The sequence below is a fragment of the Manacus vitellinus genome, unplaced genomic scaffold, assembly GCF_001715985.3.
Source record: "Manacus vitellinus isolate BGI_N305 unplaced genomic scaffold, ASM171598v3 scaffold_26_pilon, whole genome shotgun sequence".
NCBI lineage: Eukaryota > Metazoa > Chordata > Aves > Passeriformes > Pipridae > Manacus > Manacus vitellinus.
In genome coordinates this window covers 11,784,678-11,807,578 of record NW_021939960.1, presented here as the reverse complement: position 1 = coordinate 11,807,578, position 22,901 = coordinate 11,784,678, and the positions used below count along the sequence as shown (strand labels likewise).

Sequence of the window (22,901 nt, the reverse complement as noted above, 5' to 3'; positions counted from 1 at the left end):
CAGACTGCCCCAGAAGGCTGGTAGAGAAGTCTATTAAGTGTTGAGATTCTTGAGCTCATATCCCTGGTGTGAGATGTGCCCGTGGGTTTGGACTGCAGGCCTTCCCTCCTGTGAGGGAGCATCCTTGTTCCCCTGCCAGAGAGGGAGCGGGTTTTCTCTCTCTGCCCAGCTCTGATCTGAAGGTGTTTGCTGAGTTCAGGCTCTGTTGTGCAGGTGAAAGATTTAAGCTGATGGAGATGACTTTTGAAGCAGAAGAGACACTCACTGAAAAGGAAAGTGCTGTTCCTTTCTTTACTGCGTCAAAGTGCCGGAAACTCAGCAGAGGAGAGCTGGCAGCAAAAGCTGTCCTGAGTTCACGTGAGACTGCCACTTTCTGTGGGTAGGGCAGGCAGGCGTGGGGGAAGACAGCAAACTGGACTCTTTTTTTTTTTTTTTTTTTTCCTTTCTGAAGTCTAAATGACCTGTCAAGCTCTGGAGCTGCCTCCCCATGGGCCACCTTCTGAGCAGTCACGAAACTGTCTTGCATCACCCAGCCTGGGAATAATCAACTGCTTGAGGTAGTGGGAAGCAGAAATCACGTGGAACTTGGGGCAGAAGTTGTTTGAGAGAGTTTTCAACTTTGGATGGTCTATATGCACAGCATTCGACAATGGGGTTATAGACCAACCAAGCTTGTATCACTGTGTGCCCACTTGTTTTGTGTCAAATTTGCTGCTGAATAATTACAGGTTGCAAAAGCAGAAGGGTTGCTAAGGATCGCCCGTGCTTCTCTGGTAAAGTTCATGTTGCTGCCTAACTTGTATGAAAGTTTTTTCTGTAGTGTTTACTTTTTAAAATGAAACCATATTTTCTCCTTATCTGACCAAAAAAAAAGGAAGGGAGTGACTTTCTGCTTTTATAGACATTTCCCTTGCAGCACTGCACAGCAACGCAGCATTTCCAGTAAGAAACGGTGCTGTGGAGTAGAGGGTGATGTTTTAGCAGATTACTCGTTAAGTCCTGGTGTTTGCCCTGTGGTTTCCTGTGTCAGTGATGCTGTGAGACACATCTGGGCTGGCAGCAGCTGCTGCTGTGGCCGTGTCACACAGACCTGGGTTTGAGGGGGCTGCACTTGGAGCCTGTCCCTACACACTGTGCTTCTGCCTTGTGCAGGCATTCAGACCTTGGCTATGTGGCACCCCATTCCATGAATCCAGCGATCCACGGGAGCAGACCTAAGGGTGTGATCCCTGATGTACTCATTCTACGCTAAAGGGAGACAAAGTGAGAGGGGGGAAAAAACCCAAACAGTGCTGCTCAGGATCAGAGTGGAGAAGGCAGCGAAACAGCCAGAGCAGATGGAGCCTTTTTAAAGACCTGGGCAAGGTTAGAATTGCACAGCAGAGAACAAGAGTCTCTGAAGAGGGGCAGGATGAGGAGCAGAGGAGGGGAATGAGCCTGGTTTGGCACTGAGCTCCTGGGATGTGCTCAGCCGGCTGTCCCTGGGGGAAATTGTTTGGAATTAACTCAGGGCAGCTTGAAAAGCAGATACGTATTTCCCCTCCCCTCCACCAAAACCACTCTTCCGTTACTCTAAATAGAAAGTTTCCTGTTTTATAATTGAGACTCCTAAAAACATTCATGCGGTTCAGGTCACCATACAGCTGCTTAGCTGAGGCCACAGGATACCTGAAATATGAGCTGAGGCAGAAGCTGTTGACTCTGGAACCTAATAATGCTTTCAAATGGCAATATGAACTATTTCCTGCTACACAGAGCATATTAGAGTATCCTCTTGCAAATACTGGCAGGCTGGCTCTGTGTAGAGTTTGGGGGGCATTGCAGTTCTGCTCCTCTGATCACCTGTTATGCTATTGTGCTAATGTAGCTGGGGAGGCTCTTTATGGACTCAAGCAGCTGCAAAAATTTCTCTTCTGACATCATTGCACCTGTTTATCTAAACACTTTTTAGGCTGTCATTTCTGTTAAAGCCAATTGATTTTTTTCGTACATTTCCTTTTGGGTACCCTAAAAGATTTAATTTCTAATAAGCTTAGTACAGACATCAACAGGTGCTGCCTGCTGCATATCTCAGTAGGTAGATTTCAGTCCAATACATCAAAAGTTATTTCTGAACAGGTATGTAAGTGGGATCCTCTGTGCTGCTCAGATAAAAGTCTTTGATGTGTTGTCTGAATGGATTTGCATGTGTTCTCATGACTTCCAAGAAGAGTTTTTTGTAGGAAGAAAGCTGAACCTAGCCATAGCAGTTGAACAGGAGGTCCTGGTTGAGTTATTGGCTCTGTAGGCACCATTCATCTAAGCCCGAAACATGAAGAGAAATGAGATGTGTTCCTCATCCCTCACTTTATGTTGGTGTTCCCTGCACAGTCCACTGGAACCACTGACTCGTGTGGCTCCAACCACAGTGGGATGATTCCCTCTGTGCACCATCACACCCTAAAAGCCAGGATTGCTCTGCTGCTTGCCACAGCTTCTCAGTCATCCTTAGGAAACTTGGCCTCTGTTTGCTTGGTCCGTGCCTCCCTAAGTCTGATATAATATTTTTTCTTTTTAGGGTTTCTTTTTAATACTCTTTAAATCAGCACCATTCAAATACCTACTCAAGAATGCCTCCTAAAGAGAGAAGAGACTCTTTGGCAGCCCAGGTGTCGCTGTCGCAGGGATATTGGGGAATCTGCTTTCCTGGCCCCATGCCCACAGCAGTCCTGCTGAAGGCAGCTGAGCCCCATGTTTATATAAAACACTCATCCCTTTCAATGCCCATCATCTGTTTAAAAACCATGCCAAAATGATTTATTTATTCTTCCAATAACAGATGAGAAATGGGAAACCAAGGAAGTAATCTCTGACTGTAGTTTTGCTTTATGTGTTCAATATCTCCAGCGTAGACCAATTTCACTGTTAGTCTGACAGGAGGAGAGGATGAGGATACTTTTGAACATGACACTATATCCTTAGAAAGGTTTGTTAGATGGCAGCATCCTCTAATTTTTATTTTCCCTATTGAAATTAATTTGGCTTTATTTCTGCTGCACCCTTTGAGCTCTGCTGCTGGCTGCAGATGGGTAACTTGCACACTTATCCAAGTAATTCCAGGTGGATGGCAGCCATTAAAGAAAGATGCTTTAGCATCACTAGCACTAAATGAATTATCAGAGCTTGAAGTCCTGTAGATGCAGAACAAGAAAAGTATGGGATGCAGAAGGGTTTGGGGGCCAGGCTGTGCCCGTCTATCCAAGACACAGCTGTAGGAGGCTGTCCCTCTGGCATTCCTCTTGGTGCTCTGGTGCTACAGTGATGGATAAGGGTCAAAGCAGAGAGCAGAAATGGAATGACATAGACACGGGGTGGGGAGAAAGAATTGTACCCTCTCCATGAGATATGTTTGACTTGTTGACAACTCTCACTTGCTATCAGACTAAAACTTGTGCACAAACCAGGCCCCCAGCTCTGCAGGAGGAGCCTGCTGTGTGGAACAGGCTCCTTGGGATGAGGAGGGCTGTGCCCTCTTAAGCAAGAAGCATCGAAATCAGAAATAGATTTTCCTTCGAGAAGCAGCACTTGGGTTCAGTGTAGCTGCACGCAGCGTCCCTGCCCGTGTGAGGATGGCACAGAGCAGATGTGGCTCTGTTTGCCTCTTTCCAAACCTCCCCAATTTTGTGGATATATTAGAAGCAACATGTGTGTCCAGCTATAAACTAGGTGGGAAGTGTTTAACAGGATTTGAACCTTCCTGAGACAGCTCGGTGATCAGTCATGATGGGCTGTCTCAGTCGCTGGCTCAGCAGGCAAACTGGGCCATATTTATTTTTAGGTGTGCTACGTGTTTGAAGCTGCCTGAGTGTGGCATTGTGTTTTCTGTGGGGATTTTTTTCTTTCGAAAAGCTTTAGGAAGGTGCAGTCTTTATCAATGGGCTATCAGTTGTACGTTGCAGGGAGTGGAGGATAAGGCTGAGTAAGTTTATCCTGTTATTGCTCAGGGTTTAGATATGCTGTAAAATGTGAATATCATTGTATGCCGTGCTAGGAAGCTGGATGCTTTGCTGGCAGGGTGCTTACAGCTTCAGTGCTGTTTTCCTGGCATTGTTTCTCCTGTGCAATAAATATCCCTGCAAAACCACAGCAGTAAACATGCAGCTTGGAAGTAGCTGAGCAGCTGAGCCCATCCTGACGTGCCTGACAGGATGGGATCAGTTTTTCCAGACTTTTGCCAATTCTCCTGTGTGGCACAAACACCACTGGTATCTCACAAGTAATGCTGGGAGGAGTTTCTTCTGCTAGACTGGGTCTTTGACCAAAGCTACATTTGTATGAAAGTGACTTATAGCAATGTGTAAAAGTCTGTGTCTTAACCCAAGTGAAACTTCATTTTATTCAGTGAAATCAGGTATGAACATACAGGAATTATTCTACTGCCCTAGAGACCTCAGTGGAATAATAGCTTTTAAAGGTAGCCTTAAAGAGCCTAGTTCACCAGAAGGTAAACTAGAAGAGTTTAAATTATTTCAAAAAGAAATTGTTGAATGCAAAGGATTGTGATAAACCTGGATTTTTAAAAACTAGTGACCTGTGTGTGTATGTAAACTTGGAGCACAGAACCTGCTTGCCAGTATGAACAGTTTGACACTATATATTTTTTAGGGGAATCAAGACCTTCTTTCAGGAAGGTATCTGTTGGAGGGGTTTTTTTTCCCCTCCCTGATATCCATATCAGTTCCAGTTGGCTTTTTCTCATATGAGTTATTAATACTTGAGGTGTGCAAGTACTGGGTACAGATGGGAGTGTAATAGTATCCAGTATTTTATGGTGTAGCTTATTGACTTAGCGGGGATTGCACTAACAAAGGCTCTTTTTCTCCATAAAGAAGTCTTCACCTGGTTTAGAAACTTTTCTGGAAAAGTTGCTTCCAGTGTAAACTCAGTGGGAAGTAACACTGATGAAAAATGATAGTGCTGTACTATCTCTTCAGGTGGGAGAGACTATTCACATTGAATTTTCCTTAGGGCATTTGCAGTGCTGTTTTTGCCTTTCCCCTGCTTTACAGGTTTTGAGGAGAATAAGTGAGGCTTGGACATGCTTAGGAGGAGAGGGAGCTCCTGAGAAGTGGGTTTGCTGTGTTTGGGGAGGAGAATCTTTCTGAGTCTCCCCCAGGACCTATGATGGAGTGCGACTTAAAACCGAGGCTGTATTTTCACAGCTGTTGTGGGAGCTTTTTTTCATTTAACACAGCACAGATGTGAATGATAAAATATAAATTGAAGATGGATGTACACCATCTTGGCATGTGAGAGGTTTAATTATAGGCAGAGCAAGCAGAATAATGGAAAATACATTTGAGTGATTGTTCAGTTAATATAATTTGCAATGAATTATTCACAACAATTTGTTCACTCAGCTTCTATTGTAATAATTTTCGTTCCTTCATTTGCTATGCACTTGAAACTGCTTCCCACAACTTGTGCTTGACACGTAATGAAGTGTATCCACGCTCCCACCTGTCCCCACCTACGTGAAAACAAGGACAGAGTTGCTGGAGCTCAGCATTTTCAGCAGTGAAACTCTAAAGAGTTAATCGTGGTGTTAAAGTGAAGGCTGCTTGCTGCTGAACACAATGATGTGACCTGTAAAAGCCTGTTCTGGCAGGCTCAGAGGGGCCTGGGCTCACAGAGGGGCTGGCAGAGGACCTTTTCCCAAGCTATACCATTGGCATATGGGAGGATTGTCCTTCCACGAGTGGAAGCTGGCAGAAGGTGATCAGCTGGTGCTGAGTGATTAATCCGTGTCCTTGGGAGCTGATGCATTTGCTTCCTACCTCTAAAGCATCAGTAGTGCCTGGAGGGCGGGAGAAGGTGTTGGGCTTTGCACTGAAGTGTGTGGCACCGGCAGTGCTTGAGGAGAAGCACTTTGCATGCTCGGGTCCCTGTGCCTCGTGTTGTGTTGTGTTCAGCAGCCGAGCGGGTCGGTGGCAGTGCCTGGACACGAGGGTCCAGCTTCCAGCACTGCAAAGTGTCACATTTGTGCCCCCCCTTCCCTATTCCTAAGGCACTAGAAACCCCACAAATGCACATTTCTTCTGAAGTTTATCAGAAAGGAAGATTTGTTCTTCGTGGCCCCTTGGGGGGACCTGTTCCTGGGCAGTGGCTGTGGGGAAGGTGTCCGTGTCCTCCCTCCATGTCCCTCTGCAGCCCAGAGGGAGCAGAGGGTGATGAAGCTGCTCTTTGCCACCCCTTGCCCTGCTGCTGGGGTGGTGGGTAGGAGTGGGGGCTGTATTGTGCTACGAGCTTGATGGGACACTGGGTAAAAGGGGGCATATGTAATAGGAAATCACAGTTCTTGGAGTTCTGCCTAGCTGTTGGGATTTGTTGTCTGGAGCATGAGGAATACTGAAGGCAACCTTACTCTGACTTTAGAGAAAAGAGCCAGGACTTGTTGCTGCCCAGCCCTGTGCTCCCCTGCTGAACACTGAGATGCAAACTTCAGCTTAGGACTGATTGCAAAGGAGTCTGATCTTTTCTTCATGCCATATTTTTCTGCACTCATTGTTACTACATTCATACCTAGCTTCATTCTCTGACTTTTCTGTGCTCTTCCTTGGTCTTGTGATTGTCAGTCTTCAGTGTGTTGGGAGATACTGGGAAATATGGTGGACCTGTGTGGGAACATGAGTGCTGCTGCAGAGGTTAGTGAAGAATTCAAGGCTGCTTTAGGGTAAGATAAATACTTCTCTGAGTCTTAACCCTTCAGGGCCTCTTACAAGCTCTGTCAAGCCATGATCACAGTGCCTTCAACACAAAACTCCATACTCTGTAACAAGCTACTGCTTTTTCCCATGGAGAGACAGCACTTGTAAGGTTAATCTGCCAGCATCTACTTGTCCCAATCTCTATAATCAGGCAAAACATGATTATGAAACTGCATGTCATTAGTACACAATGGCACTTAACTGGCTGAGATTGAATTAAAACCCTAATGGCAGAGCATCCGAGGTAAATAAGAGACAACCAGATCCACTGGTGAATGACTCGCCTATCACTCAGCTTGGATTAGAAGAGCAAGAGCTCAAGGCTGACCAGAAACAGCAGAGGCAGAGTCATTGAGTTGGATATATTGACTGGAGTTCAGCCCTCTTATTGCTGTTAAGCGTGCAAGCATTGGGGGTGTGAGGCGAGTGTAGGCGTGGGCTTCCTGCTGTAAAAAACCCAGAGGCTTTGGACTCACCACGGCAGTGGATGACTTTTGTCTTTACTGTATTCTGCTTTTTTTGCATCAGTTCCATCAAGCAGATGTCAATCCCTGAAATTATTTTCAGCAAACGTAAATCTGAGCATTCATTTTGAGTTGGGTGAAACAACTCTGTGATTTCAAGTGTTTTATTTCACTTTCCAGTCTTGCCTTCCTTTTTGACAATGTCAGATCAGTGGCTTCCAATCAAAATTTCACTTTGGTTTCATTTTGCCTTTCTTCTGAGTGCGTTTTCCAGATCTTTTAAACGAAGCTTCATAAATCAACACCGATGTCATCGTGGGTGTGTTTTTCATGTTGTGTTTTGGATGCCAGAAGTGCTCTGTCCCCAGGGACAGCCCTGCAATTGAGTTTCCTGTGGATGTGCTGGGAAAAGAGCTCCCTCTGACAGTGGGACAGGGATGAGAGGCTGCAGGATGCTTTGGAGTGATCAGGCTTGCAGTGGTTTCGATTGCCAGCTCTGGGGATGGTTATTGCCCTTTTAGCTCTGTCAGTGTTCGTTATTTTGCGGCTCTGGTTTCACTCAGTGCTTACATCCCTGCCATCAAATAAGATATGACATGAATACCTGTTGCTACTCTGGCCCCAGAGACATGATTATGAACCTCTGGCTTGTGCTTGTGCTGTCAGTGACATTTGAGGTAGGAAAAGCATTAGATAGTGAATTCTCTGGAGAAAAAGCAGGGAATGAGCAAGTAAACAACAAAAGATGGGTAGGGATCAAGATCTGTCAGCAGTGTTGAATTTGAAGAGTTTCTGGCATTGCAATTAATTTATATCCTCTGCCAGATTTGTTGCTATTGCCCTGTACAAGATCTATACCTCAGAGCAAACTTTATTTTTCACCTAAGGGCTAACAACTTTTCATGTGTTTCAGAAATTTGCATTTTAATGGAATAAATCTTATCCTTTCCCTCCAAAGCAGCAATTGAAAAATAAAGCCTCTGGGAAGCTTTCTCCAAACACCCAACAGCTCAAGTGAAGTGTCCAAAGCAACCGTGGTGTATTTAGATGTGACGAGGCCCTGAATGTACTTGGTTTGTCAGCATGGATAGATAACTTCTTGAGGCAAGACCTAATCCTTCTCACAGTGAGAGGAATCTCTCCTGCAGCCGTAACTCAGGACCCCAAAATCCCCACTTGCCTTTGAGCTCTCCTGGGCTGCAGAGTGCAGAGGTTGCACTCGGACATTGCAAAGCACAAGGTAAAAATGGAGATTGTTCCAGCACTACTGTATGAAAATTATAGATGTATTCAGTCTCCTATGGAAGGAAGTTGGGGGAAAATTGTATGCTGGTGCTCTCTGCTGGATAAATCCAAAAAGGCTCTTGTCTCACTGGCACTGTGGTGACAGGCCAGTGTTGAGCTTGCGTCTCCTGGAACTCTGCCCACATTGGAACGCCCTGGTGGGTTGGCTGAGAGCAAGAGGTGTGTTAGGATTACTGCTCTGACTCCTCTCTGTCCTTCCCTTACAGTATGTTACTTGCTGAAGAGCAACATCAGCCCTGACCTGTGCAATGAGGATGGATTAACTGCGCTGCATCAGGTGAGGTGTGGGAGGAGGTCACAGCTCCCTGCTGCTCCACACCATTGGGCCTTCCTGCTGTCCTCTGTCCAGGTTACACAGAGAGACCTTCTGTATTTCATTTTTTTGCTCAGTTAAAACAGTGAAACTTCACTATGTTGTACTGGTAATCCAGTTTTTTGGGGAGCAAACTGAGATCAAACCCTTCTCTTTCTGTATCCCAGACTTTGAGCTTGGGAATCGGGGCTGGACTTCAGACGTGAACAATATTTCTCCCACCCTTTAATCTTTGTAGAAGTGAGCTGTAAACTCTTAAAGCAGATTAACTCAAGTTTAGAGACCTTGTCAATCTGCAAGTTTTGAAAGTAGTTTAAATAAATGATGCACAGGGCACTTGAAGAGCCTGCTGCTACTCACTGCAGGCCCATGGACTTCACCACTAAAATACAGATTTGCAATAGTGATGTGTAAGTCTGTGTCCTTCCTTGAAGCCTCTGTGCTGATCCCATAAGGGTTTTTCTATTCTTCCCCAAGGCCCGTGGGACTGGCCATGCCTGGCAGCTGCTGCCTCTGCTGCAGGGAACAACAGTGGCGTGGTTGTCACACGCTCCGAGGGTGGAACAGACACTCAGGGGTTTTTCTGGAACAGACACTCAGGGGTTTTTCTGGAACAGACACTCAGGGATTTTTCGCCATTAGTGCCTGCTGTAAATGCTTCTGCTGACTTGGGATTTTGGATTCTTTTGCAAGTTGCCTGCTCTCTTCAAAGCTGGATGAGGTGTTTGTTTAAAAATGCAAACTAGCTCCAACAAGAACAAAAGGTTCCCACCACTACCAGCAGCACCTCTCCAAAGAGATGTTATCCTGCACACAGAGACATGCTGACAGCCTCTTTGCTTTCCAGCGAGGTACTGACGCCATGGAGAATCCCATCTTGCCCACTCAAGGATCGGTTATTGTAAAGGTGCATTTGGGAGTTAAGCTGGGAGCTTTACATCCAGTAGAATTAATTGGATCCCTGAACAGAGAGAAACCCCTAAGCAAACAGTATTGCCCAGTACCAGTGGCTTCCAGTGAAGGGCTCAATTACACTTCTGTGGTAACTTCGCTGTGTGACAGGAACGATTTTAACCTCACTTCCATGTACAAATAGTGAACAGAAATAGAAATACATTAAGGATCCTTGTCACTCAGTTGCTAAAATGCTTGTTGTGGGTTGGAATTCAGCCCCATTAGTGGCCCATACTGTGTGCTGAGCTGTGAGTCTCCTGCGTGGGTCAGCAGTACCACACAGACCACAAACAGGCCTCTTGCACAAGAATGAATCTTATGTGAATCTTGAGTGTCTTGATCACATGCACATTCATGTCAAGATGTGAGCACAAGGTGGATCAAAGAGCAAATTCCACCTTCTGCAAAGGAAAGAGGCTGAGGCTTTTCTTGCTGGCTGCCTCTGGGACTATGCTGTAAATGCAGGGAGAATGCTGATCTTTTTCAGGAAATGAAAGGTGCCCTGTGAAGTAGCTCATAATTCTAGGAATCCAATTTACACGTCTTCAGATAACTGTGGTAGGTAGTGGTGAACTCTTGAGAAGACTTTACTAATCACATGCCAGTGTGTGGGATTTTCCCTAAGAAAAGGGAATGTCAACTTGTCAGCTCATCCCTTGGTATGTGGTTAAACTGGTTACATTGAATTTCTCTTATGTTTTCTCTTGAATATGGAAGACCCAGTGGAATAGAAGCTGTGAGCATATTTGCTGTTATTCCCTGCTGGTTCTGCCCCCACACCAGAAGGCCCTGTAAGATACCAGTGACCTGTGGTCTGCCCAGTGTAGGTGTTCTGCATGGTGCCTTTCTGACCTGCTGCTGTTTAACTCTGTTGGAGTTGCTTGTTGCTAACAGTGCAGGATAAAGTAGGTCTCCACATCCAGGTACCCTTTATTATTTTACAGCTGAGTAGGTATAAGCCCTCATCTTCCCAAAGCCTAAAAAACCCAATCTATCTGTATCTCTTCCTCACCAGTGCTGCATAGACAACTATGAAGACATAGTCAAACTTCTCCTCAACCATGGAGCCAATGTCAATGCCAAGGACAATGAGCTGTGGACTCCATTGCATGCAGCAGCTACATGTGGTCATATCAACCTGGTGAAGATCCTCATCCAGCAGTAGGTGGCTTTTTGTCTCTGTCCTTTCTGCAGATCTGATTCTACCACAGCTTCTTGTGGATGGAAACTGAGACTGTTCAGTACCTTGTGAGATTGCAGCGGTGCTGATTATTCCCTGCTTTCAGGCTATTTGTGGGACTCCTTCCTGCTTGGGGGAGAAGGGGGTGGAGGAGGAAGAGCAGAAAGGCTGAGGAGGCAGAATAAAACCCCAGGTGGCTTGGCTCAGTTTCATGAATTTTCTGGAGACTGGGCCAAAATTTGCTGCTTTTTGCCTGTATTTTGGTGTGTCTGTGTGTGCTTGTGGAACCTGGTCACTGGGTGGGTAGAAATAGGAGCAGCCAGCAAGGGTCCACCTCTTCAAGCCCTTAAACATCACTTCAGATCTTCCAGTCCCAGTCAAGGAGACACTGCTGTAGGAGGGCAGCAGCGTGTTTGTATAGTTCAAATACCTGGGTGAACTCTGTGACCTGTCTTACTGGGTCGTAATTAATAACCAGTTTGCTTCCTGGAGTGCATTGGTTCCCCAGTGGCGACACAGGTGCTTGCACTGGACCTTCCACTTGATTTCACCAAGGCTCTAAAGCTCAAGTGTTTACCCTAAATCTCAGGTCTTTTCTAGACTTACCAGCAAGGTGGAGGAAGCCAGGTGTGTTTTGAGTTGTGCCATTTGGTGAGCACTTGCTGTGAATCCTACCTGGAACAGGTAGTTCTGGCTCTGTATGGAGCCCTCTCCTCCATTTCCCAGAGTGACAATGCTTTGGAAGTGTTAACTTGCTGCCTTGCACGGCAGTGTCTGCTGCTTCTCTCTCAGGGAGGCAGACTTCTCCTTGTGCTGCTGTCATCTGGGAGATGAGTGTTGAAAATTTGACCCTTCTTTGGCTGTGTAGTGAAGGAGAGAAGAGGATGCAGTTGGACAGTCCCATTTGGGTTAGGAAATTTTTGGATGGGGGAATAAAACTGGAGCAGATGTGGACCAACATAGTGCATTACTGACCCATGAAGGAGGTGTAGTGTGCTGCCTTTCATCCACTTCTGGAATTAATCTTCCCCATTCATAGCTCCTTGGCTTTGCTTCAAATCTTTCTTATCTCATATGTGTCTTGGTGGCATTTGGGCAACTATTAAACCCCTGTTAGTTTTTCATAAGCATTTATCCCAGTGTTTGGCACTGCCTGCTCTAGGATGTCTGAGGTCTTTTCTCATGTAACTGGGTTTCCTCTTGCAGTGGAGCAGACTTGTTGGCAGTAAATGCAGATGGTAACATGCCGTATGACCTCTGTGAAGATGAACCAACTTTGGATGTCATTGAGACTTGCATGGCCTATCAAGGTAAGGAGATTGAGTTCACGTAAAATACAAAACCAGGTCAGTGTGGTACTAAAAATTACCTTGTTTGTCAGCTCTTGACTGGCCTCTGGAGAAAAGCAGAGAGCTGCTGCTGGCATCATTTCTTGGAACCTGACTCTTGGAACTAGACTCAGAGTCTAGTTACTCTGATTCCTAAAGATCATGAGGGTGAAAGACAGCAGACAGGTCCCCTCAGCTACATATCTTCTGAAAAGGGTGTGAGGTCATATCAACCAGGATCATAAGTCTGATTTTACTCAAGAAGTGGAGATAAAACCCTTTCCAACTCTCCTCTAACTGGAATGTTAACAGGGATTACACAGGAAAGGATCAATGAGATGCGTGCTGCTCCAGAGCAGGTCATGATCTGTGACATTCATGACATACTTGCGACTGGACAAGACCTGAACAGGACTGATGCCCAAGGTGCTACACTGGTGAGTGAAACTGCAGCAGCTTCAGTTTTGCCTTCATTCAGCCCAGAGGTTATGAAATCTGCCCTGGGGCAGGAGTTATACAAAATCAACATGTACAAGTCACTGAGAGGAGAAATCCCACAGTGAGGAGTTGCAGAACATAAACATCTGCTAACCTCCAGGGAACTGGGACTCAAAGACCTCCCAGTGACCTCTTGCTTCTCACTAGTCTTGTAGATTGATCAGACTCCCACAGAAAAGGCATGAGAGTCCTCTGGTTTTCATGGGAGCAGGATCTGGTGTTGGGAACTCTGGAGACCTTCTGCCTCCTTTCTGCTTTGCATAGCATCTGCCTCACAAGGAGTCAATGGCTGCTATGTTTGCTCAGGTAGGATGGCATCGGCCCCTGGCAGAGGAGAGGAGCCAGGACAGGTGTAGAGCACAAAGCAAGCTGCCATCTGATTTGACTGGACAGGTACCAAGAAGGCTGAACAGTCCTAGTCCTGTTCCCTTCTTTTTCACCTGCAAATGTGTTTCTTAAATCATTGGTTACAGCAGTCCCAGCTTAGGGGAAATTCAATAATGAGGTTATATGTGTTGGGAGTTTCATACAACCTTGGTCGTTTGATGCTTGGGTCCAGACCTAACTGATATACAGGCACTTGGTCCATTTGTTTGATGACCATGCTGTGGCATTCAGGTTTCTTAATCTAAATGTCACCTTTAGCATATACCAGAAGCATAAGAGGAGGGCAGGCTCCCTCCAAGATAACCTTGGATGACTGAAACTTTTATTGCAGCTTATTTTTTCAGCACCTTTTTCCCTTTAACAAGGATTATATACATAAATTTAATCAGATCTCTTGGCTTAGCCTTTTGTATCACCCCAAAGTGATTCCCTGCTAATTCATGTGACCTCTAGAAGGTATGACTAAGTGGCATAAAATTTATGTAGAAATTAATTGAGTTGCCAAAAAGCATCAGAATTTATTTCCAGATGAGGGTTTAACTTTGTGTGGTGGAATCCACATGGGAAATTTTTTGAAAATAAGCTTTAATTCTCCTTTTCAGCACAGTTGAAGTAGGAGGATCTTTGGGTGCAGTTAATCCCTTCAGACCAGTGCATAGGTCAGTGTTTAGCTCAGACATGCAACAGCAGATGGCAAATATGAAAATCTTCAGAGACATAGAGTTGGGGGACTAAAGGAGACTGTTTCTGATGTCTCCGAAGTGGTGGCTGTAGTTGGAAGCCAATACCTGAAAAATCATATTCCCCTAACTAAAAGTAGCAAAGTTTTAAAATGTTTTTGATTTTCAAGTGGTGAAAATAATAATAGTGTGAGTGGAAGTGCAATTGCACGGAGAGTCCTGACTAAAGCAGGCTGTAAATTTGATTAAAACATCACATCCACAGCACTTCAGTGGGGAAGAGGAGACATTCTCCTGGCATGAGAAATGCAGGGTGCACAGTGGATAATGCACTCCATTGCAGACTTGTATTTTGATTGTGCTGTTCCCCTGCAGATTAGGAAGTACTTAAAAGCCCTTGATTTAAAATGTGAAAACATTATTTTTCTAACCCATATAGGTAAGTTATTTTAAGAAATATTGAGCAGTTTCCTCACCCAAACAGAATTACATGCAGGTAATACTGAGTTTTAGTAACAGGAACAACCTACTTTTGACCTGGTAGCATCTGCTAATTGTGAAATGTGCTGCCTGTTCAGCTCTAGGCTCAAACATCATTCAAGAAAATCCACTGAAACTTGGTCTATAGAGCCATCCATGATCCTTGCAGGTGGTTCACGTTCTGTTCCTTATCTCCTAGCTGCATATAGCTGCAGCCAATGGTTATCTGCATGCAGCTGAAGTCCTTCTTGACCAGGGGGCGAGCCTGGACATTAAGGACTGGGACGGCTGGGAACCTCTTCACGCTGCTGCTTTCTGGGGACAGGTAATGATTTTGCTGCAAGCCTCATGTAGGAGGGTGACATTTCTTTCTGCCTGGGCAAATTGTGTAGTACTCTGCAAATGGAAGAAATCTGTGCTGGGGCTGGGCTCTCTGGACAGCATCAGTCCTTTGGGTTCCAAAAAGAACTGGTTGCTGAGAAAGTTCAGACAGAGTATGTCTGTCTGTGCAGGTGAATGGTAGGAACATTGTTTAAGATCACACACATACCAGAATAATTTCAGGCAAGTTGAGCACACATGCCATTGCTTCTGATCTTATTCCAACTTTTCAGCTTTGGGAAGGAAAGCCTAAATTGCCTAAAATAGCTCTGTCAACTTGACTTTCTCTCTTTCCATTCTTTAGATGCAGATGGCTGAGTTACTTGTGTCCCATGGGGCTAGTTTGAGTGCCAGAACATCTTTGGATGAGATGCCAATAGGTGAGTTTACTAAGCTTAAAAAAAGAAATGCCTAAGAAATGGCTGGAGTCTTCACATGGTGCCTTCAGAAGCATTAACGTAATTTCTTGAATATCTTTAGAATCAAAGTTTCAGTTACTGTAACTGGGACTGAAGTTTTGAAGCTCCTGCTTTACTGCTTCTCGAAGCGTTTCTTCCTGCACATAAAAACAAGGAAGAAGGAATTTCTCAAGCACCAAGTCTTTCTCCTGTGTATTTCCACTAGTGTTATCCCTCTGAACCTGTGCTTGGGAGTCTCCCTGCTGAATACAACTGTAAGACATGGGTGTCTTAACTAGGAAGGCACAGTTAGTAACATGGTGTCAATGGTACCACATGGGAACTGTCTCATTAAGGGCTCGGTCTGTGTGTGTGCCATAGATCTGTGTGAAGAGGAGGAATTCAAAGTATTGCTTCTGGAGTTGAAACACAAACACGATGTGATCATGAAGTCTCAGATGAGGCATAAATCCTCCCTGAGCCGAAGGACCTCCAGCACGGGCAGCCGGGGGTGAGTTGTACTCTTCCTGCAGGTCACCCAGTGTGCGTTGGCTTGGCCACCCAGGGGTGGTTGCAGAGCACCCTGTGGTGGGTGTGCAGGACTCCATCTGTCCTTTCTGAACAAACTCTGAGAGGCAGAAGCTGACTTTGGTTGCTCAAAGCAGAGCTCCCTTGAAATGTTGCTGTTTTACTAGAAAGACAGGCTATTTCTTGGGGGGGAAATGGCTTTGCACTGTTGTGGTTTAATAACTGCTCTGAGCAGAGGACCAAGCGGTGAGAATTTACTCTATTAAACCACTGGGACTGGTGTTGGACAGTCAGTGCTTCAAGTGGATTAACTTGAGCTTCTCAATAATAAAATGGCATGGCCAAGATACTGTGCCCAGATACAGTTTGCACAGGTCTTTATAAAACATTTACTAGACACCAAAGCAGTCCAGCAGACCACAAAACTCCCTAAACAGCCCGTGGGCCATTCCTCTATATTGTTACTCCACTGGTTGCAGAGTAGATCGTTCATTGAGCTGTATGAGCTTTAATGCAGATCTGCAGTGCTACTTTAAAACTCCTTAAAATTCCTCCCACCTTTAATATCCACACTAGTGCCTTTGCTTTGTGTGGGTGCCAGGAAGCTAAATCCATGTTCCATTCCAGAGGGAGAGGCTGTGAAGTGTGAGGTGGAGGTGAGAGGGATTATGGAGTAAGGGGAATTGTCATGTCCTGCTCACAGCTTTGATGCCCTTTGTCCCTGTCCCACAGGAAGGTGGTGAGGAGGGCCAGTCTTTCGGACCGAACAAACCTTTACAGGAAGGAGTGTGAGAAAGAGGCCATCGTTTGGCAGCAGCTGGGGGCAGCAGAAGAAGGAAGGAACTCAGGTTTCATTGGAGAAATTGGGGAGACTCGGTCTGACCAGGAGAATACAGACCCCGTAAGGAACCTCTTCTCTATTATGGGAGTCACTGAGGGGGGCTGGTAGTGCAGGTTCAGTAGCAGTGTGGGTGCTCTGGGGTTGAAGGTGGCTAAAAAATTTGTAGACCTCATCCATCAGATGTAAGCAAAAGACCTAATTCTCATTTGGCGTAAACTGGGATAACCCTCTCTAGTGGAAAGACTGTTTTGGATTTACAGCTGCATAAATAGTTTTGAGATAAGGTCCTGGTGAACCAGAGATTCTGAAAAGATGGTGTGTGCATTTCTCTTTACAGCTAAAAGTGGTAATCACAAAAGAATTGTAAAGTTGCTTTGCAGTTACTTGTTTTCAATTCGGTTACTATCATATTATATTAATATGCTTATCTATTTGTTATTTCTTTTGTGAGTGCTTATGACTTAATGTTCCATGTACCTGGTTAGGGCTCACAGCATTATAGGGTCCCATTAGTGGGTGAATTCAGTGTTTGTGCTGCAGTACCTGTCTGGTCAAAAGGCTGAATGGGAGTAGGCTTAGGAAGTTGTCACAGGGATAAACCCTGCTGTGGGGGACAGTGGAAGATCCTTTTCTTTCATGTCTTCTTGTTCCAGAACTCAGTGCTGGAGAACTCCTCCCTCCTTCCAGAGTTAGCAAACAAAAGCACCCAGTGTGACTCTGAGATCCCACTCCAGAATGGACTCATGGCATCTGCCAGCCCTTACCAGTACACCTTTTCCAACGGGGATGTTTGGAGCATGCACGCTGAGCCCAGCAGTAACCCTGGCCACGTGCTGCCCTACGGCAACCCTGGGCTCCCCGACACCCAGCAGTTCTGGGGCACCTACAAGGAGCACAACCACCAAACACTCTCAGAACTGAAGAGGCAGCGGGCTGCAGCCAAACTCCTCCAGCACCCTTTCCTCAGCACCCACTTCAGCAGTGGCATGGCAGGAGTTGCTGAGAATGTGGGTGAGGCCAAGTCACACTTAATCGAATCCAGGACTTCTCCCTACAGCTCAAATGGGACCTCAGTGTATTACACAGTGTCCAGTGGCGATCCACCCCTCTTGAAATTCAAAGCTCCCATGGAGGAAATGGAAGAGAAGGTGCATGGGTGCTGCAGAATTTCCTAGTCTTGTCTGTGTCTCGCCCCAGAGAAAACAAGATGTGAGTGGGCTGGTTGGATCTGTCTCAGCTGCCAGAGTGTTTGCTTTCCAAAGGGAGAATTTAGTTATGGACATCCTGACTGTGGCAGCCTCGTTCATCCTGAATTGTACTTTACCCTGCCAATTACTTACATTGCAGCTGAATGAGTAATGCAGGTGGAGCAAGGCTTTTAGGAGAGGAAGGGATGCACATCAATATGACGTAAAAAGAGTCTCCCTCATCTTGCTCCCAGGGGGAAAAGGTATCATGCACTGCCTCCCCATCCTTGGGAAGTCATGAGATGCCTTGGAACAAAGAAAGGATCTGGATTAAAATCTTTGCATCTGAGCCTCTTGCTGCAAGTCACCAAGGGGCTGGAAGGTGACAGTTCAGACCTACATTTTCACCCTTGGGTGATGCACATACCTTGGAGGGGAGGTCAACCCCCACATGGGGTTTGCAAGAGTGGACAGAGCTGTTTTCAGCTGGATCCAGCACTTCCTGGGCCTGAGCAACAAGGAAGTGTAGATGCTGTGCTGAGGAAGTTTGCAAGGTATTTTCTCCTTGCAGTGACAGCTCACCATCAAGAACTGTGCACTGGCTGGGTCCTGTTCTGCTCGTATCAGCTCGTCACTTCAGGCTGCCTTCAGGTTTGAAGCAGAACTTTTCCTGGAACAGGCTTCACTCATGAGGCTTTAAAACTGATGTTGCAATAAGGGGCCCTGGCAATAGAATTTTACTGCAATAAAATACTGGCAAAGGTCTATACTGGGATAAGTAATTAAAAAAACCCTTATTTGTACTATTTAGACTCTTAATTTGTTAAAACTGAAAAGACTTTTGTTGATCTCACTTTCCTATTGATTCTGTTTGTTTACTCTATATGCTCAACACAGATACTAGGGGCAGTATGCTTTGCAATCTGATTTTTTTTCTGGATTTCCAGAACCACAGGGCTCGGGAGGGGTGAGGAGGAAAGGCTTGTCAACACTAATCTAGAAACGCCATGAAAGCATTTCTAATCCCATAGGTATGATGACACTTGCATTAACCTGCAGTCTTTGGCTTGTAAATTACTGTTAAACCATTGCTGTGGTAGTTCAACGTTGCAGCAGGACAGGAGATTTTTTTTGGTTTGTTTTCCAGCTCCCATACTGAAACCACTTCCACCAGCAGTGGTTAGCAGCTGTCAGGAGAAGGTTTAAATGCCTCTGTGTTTGAAGGAGTTGCCTTGCACCATGCAGTGCTTAGCAAAGCCTCTCTGCTGTGGAGCCGCTGGCACACCACCCTGTGTTTTGGTGCAGTCCATATGAGCTCTGAGAGACCACCTGAGAAACACTAGCATGGGCTTCTCAGCAAGTTCAGGCTTTGTGTACGGGGGGGAGGTGAGAGGAGAGTGCCCCATGGGACACAGCTCTGAGGAACTCGCCACAGTTCAGTTGTATCTACAGCAGTAACTGTAAATCTTCAACCTCTTTTCTACACAGAGGAGCTGTTGCACTTGTAACTCTTTGCCTGCATAAATATTTGTCTTCTTGGGCAGCTTAAATTCCAGACTCTGAAGATATAAACGTGTTTGGGTCTCTGTAGGCCGTCAGTGGATTCAATCCAGCTCGTGTACTTGTACTTCAACCAAGCAACAGCAAATGCGGCTTCCACCCATCTTCTTTTTATCTGGCAGCTGTAAGACATCAATATTACCCTTCACATGTACATTCCCTCTGTGGGAATCCTCACAGCCTTAACTTTTTTCTAGGCTATAAAGAGTTGACTTAGGCTGCCAGTTGACTTAGACTGTTAAGTGCTACCCTCTGCTCCCATCAAATCTAGCCCATTGCTGGGGCTGGATGTATTACAATGCAGGGCTCTGGGCTTCTCAAGGCAGCAGCGGTGGCTGTGTGTCACCACCACAGCCACACTGGGCAGGAGACACTTCAGGACCTGTGAGGTCATTACCAGACTGACAGTTTACTCTTCCTTTCCTTACCAATCTTAGAAGCAAATAAGAATATGGCAGCAGCTGACCCAATTAATTTAAAACTTCAGTTCTGTTAAAGGCAGGGTTTGAAGCGTTCAGAGAAGTTGGGCTTCCTCCATTGTTGAAATACATATGCTAAATATGAGACTAGAAAATACTTCTTGTACTTGACTTTAAGGGACTTTTAAAGTCATTATCTAGTAGAAAGAGGATGATTTGGTAACTGGAGAGACTTTACTGCATCTGTGCATGCTTAACAGTGGGTTGTCTGGTTACCCTGAGTAAATTCTTCTGTGATAACACCAAGTGTGGCCTGGCTATTATGGAACATAGGGGAGATGATCTTTCAGGTGCCTCTCTTCTCCCACAGTGGTGAGGTTTGTCTCTCCACATCCATCCTAATGAGATTTTTGAATTCACTGTAACAGATTTCAGTGCCGCTCTCCACTGGGTTGTAAGTGGTGCAAACTTTGGGCCCAGAATTGCCTTCCCTCCCAGCGAAGGAGGAGTTGGGCCCTTGTCCTTCTCAGAGCAATTCTGTGCTATCAACTGTGTTGAATCCTATCTAACTCCAAGGAAATGAAAAGGTGATTATGAAATGCAATAGTATGAAGTAGTTTAAGGCGTGCTTTCACTGAGAGTTGCTAACGCATTAAAACTGTGGGAAACCAGTTCATTTTAGACTAACAGCTTTTTTGTTTCCATTGGTATTTCACTCTAGGAATAAGGCCTTTTACTGTAAAATTTAGCAATGTTACAACAACAGCGGGGTTTTGATATCTATGTGTTTTAAAGGGCAGTAACCCAAAGGCTGTAATTGTCCAGACTGTGCAAAGATTTCAGAACATGAATGTATTGATGGGTCTATTGCAAGCAGAACTCCACAAGAATAACCCTTTTGCTCACCACATCTTCCTGTGTGCTGAAGTCATACTGTTTCTAACAAACAAACTGGTTGCTGAGAGCAGCTTTACATTCCACGTTGAAAGACATTTTTTATATGGAAAAAAAGGTGTCTCTCAAAATAATGTCTCTGTCAGCCAAGAAAGTCACAGCACTGAAATATTACATAAGGGCTTAAGTACCATTGCTGGGATCTGTTTGACATCAGACCTGGATTTGTGATGCAATTTCAACCCACTTAGTCTCACTTCTTTGGTGCTCCTGAATCTTAAAACCTTCCCACTTTTGGGAAGAACTGACTGTAGCTGATGTGATTCTGTGCCATCTTGCAGGTGTGGTTGAAGAACCATGTGAATGAGGAACTCCTGGTAGGGAAGGAGAAGAGCATGTCAGGGCAACAGTGATAATGACTTGGTGTAATACTCAGTGGAGGCAATGAATTCTGGAGTTTATTGAGCAGAGTCTTATTTCGTGGGATTGAAATCACTTACAAGCTCCCAAATGCATTACAATTTCTGTATAGTGCCCTTTTGCTTCAGTCTTGGAGCTCCGATTACCCAAATCTTCTCTGCTGAAACTAGATCAGCAATTCCATAGAAAAGGGACTATCGAACCAGGAAAGCAATAGCACTGATCTCCAGTGAGCCATGGATGAACTGCTGGAAGGTGTTCTCCCTACACCTGGGTATTTCTGTGCCTTATCGTGCTTGCTAAAGGTAACCCATCTCTGGAAGGTTTGTGGTGACTATATAGTGTTGTTCTTTCACTTTAGACTGTTTGCAAGGGGCTAAAAGTTCACAGCATGCCAGATTTTGACATTATTATTTGCTCTTTCAGTTTCTCTCATGATCACCACTTCTCTCTTCCCAAATACACTAAAGGAAATGACAGGGTCTTCATTCTATTTTAACAAATCATGTTGACTACTTTGTATTAGTTGTCTACAAGCAGAATCCAGAACACACTCGTAGCAGCAAGGTCTCACCTCTTATTACAGAATACAGCTAATATTTACTTCTTTTGTTCTGTTTTGCCTGTGACTGTACAACAGAACATTGTCCCTGGTTGTTCTTCACCCTTATTCTACCGTTTTCATGTTGGCCAAACTGGTAATGGACTTCTCATTTCCCTCACACAATTCAAGTACCACTGGGCTCTCCAGGCAACATCTGCCATGGCACAAGTACAACCTAGAATATTTTGCTTTATTTTAGCTGTGGAAGCTGTAGTAGAGGAGACTCTGCTCAAGATACCTGTTCCCAAAGCTACACCAATGCAATGATCTCCACCTGCAGCTGAAGGGGGGATAGGGGTTTTAAAACAGTGCAGATGCAGCCTTAGTATTGCCACTGCTGTCTTCAGCCTTCAGATTGCAGTGTGAGAGTGGATGCAGGAATGTGGATAACCCTGGTACAGCTTGGCAGGGCTGCTGTGTGTACAGGACATTAACAGATGATGACAAGCCTTCTGCAATAACTCATAATTCCGTCGATCAGTAGTAAACGATGTACAAATAAAACTTGATGAAATGTATTTTATGTGAAAAAAAAAGTAAGAACTGTATATTGTATTAGCAGCTTTGTGTATAAAATGGCATTTTGGCAATCAGAGTCTAATATATTTAAACTTTTTTTAAAAAAGGATATTTGATATTTATGGAATTGACTTTATTGCTACTGTAAGTATGAAGATGCTTTAACATATTGAAGCAATGCATAAAATCTTAAACTTTATGTAAAACTCATGCCAAAAGGGTATGTCTGACAGTATTAGCACCTGACTCAGTGTCTTTAATAGAGAGATGGAATTTTTTAATTTAAAAATTATATTAAATTTCTTTTAATAATACAAAAATGCCACTGAGGTCTTTTTAATCGGTTGACGTTTTGGGACTCTGTTAAATGTCTCTGCCTCTCTCTCAGCTGTCAGTACAGCCAGAGGATGTCTTGGAAGAGTAAATCTGGGCAGTGGGTGAGTGTAACTTTTTGTTTCAGCGAGTGCGGGTCTCAAGAAGCGTTTGGACAACGCTCTCAGCCACACGGTGGGATTCTTGGGGGTGTCCTATGCAGGGACAGGAATTGGACATTGCTGATGCTTGTGGGTTTCTTCTACCTCAGAATATTCTGTGAAGTAGCGGTAAATCGTGCTGGGGACAAGCGGGAGGGCCAAAGCTGTGCCTGCCTTTCCTGGACTGGGACATGCCCGAGGCATTAGGTCCAGCATTTGTTAAAGTGCATCATTAAGAGGGTCCTTCTCAGGGGGGTTGATTCGCGCGAAGGCGAAAGCGCCCCGGAGGGACAGCAGGGCTCTCCCCCCAGCAGGGGAAGTCCCGCGGCTGCGCTTCCCGAC

General features: G+C 45.2%; 1 protein-coding gene across 2 annotated transcripts in view; it reads left to right on the top strand.

The window, feature by feature from the left end:
- PPP1R16B (protein phosphatase 1 regulatory subunit 16B) overlaps nucleotides 1–22,406 on the top strand; it is a 40,527-nt gene extending 18,121 nt beyond the window's left edge. For both annotated transcript variants that reach the window (XM_008920040.3, XM_018073996.2), the window contains 9 exons: nucleotides 8,722–8,792; nucleotides 10,798–10,943; nucleotides 12,169–12,272; nucleotides 12,603–12,727; nucleotides 14,535–14,660; nucleotides 15,021–15,096; nucleotides 15,496–15,625; nucleotides 16,375–16,543; nucleotides 17,137–22,406. In XM_008920040.3, the coding sequence (XP_008918288.1) occupies nucleotides 8,722–8,792; nucleotides 10,798–10,943; nucleotides 12,169–12,272; nucleotides 12,603–12,727; nucleotides 14,535–14,660; nucleotides 15,021–15,096; nucleotides 15,496–15,625; nucleotides 16,375–16,543; nucleotides 17,137–17,658 (1,469 nt within the window). In that variant the 3' untranslated portion in view covers nucleotides 17,659–22,406. The remainder of the gene's footprint in view (nucleotides 1–8,721; nucleotides 8,793–10,797; nucleotides 10,944–12,168; nucleotides 12,273–12,602; nucleotides 12,728–14,534; nucleotides 14,661–15,020; nucleotides 15,097–15,495; nucleotides 15,626–16,374; nucleotides 16,544–17,136) is intronic.
- The last annotated feature ends 495 nt before the right edge of the window (nucleotides 22,407–22,901 follow it).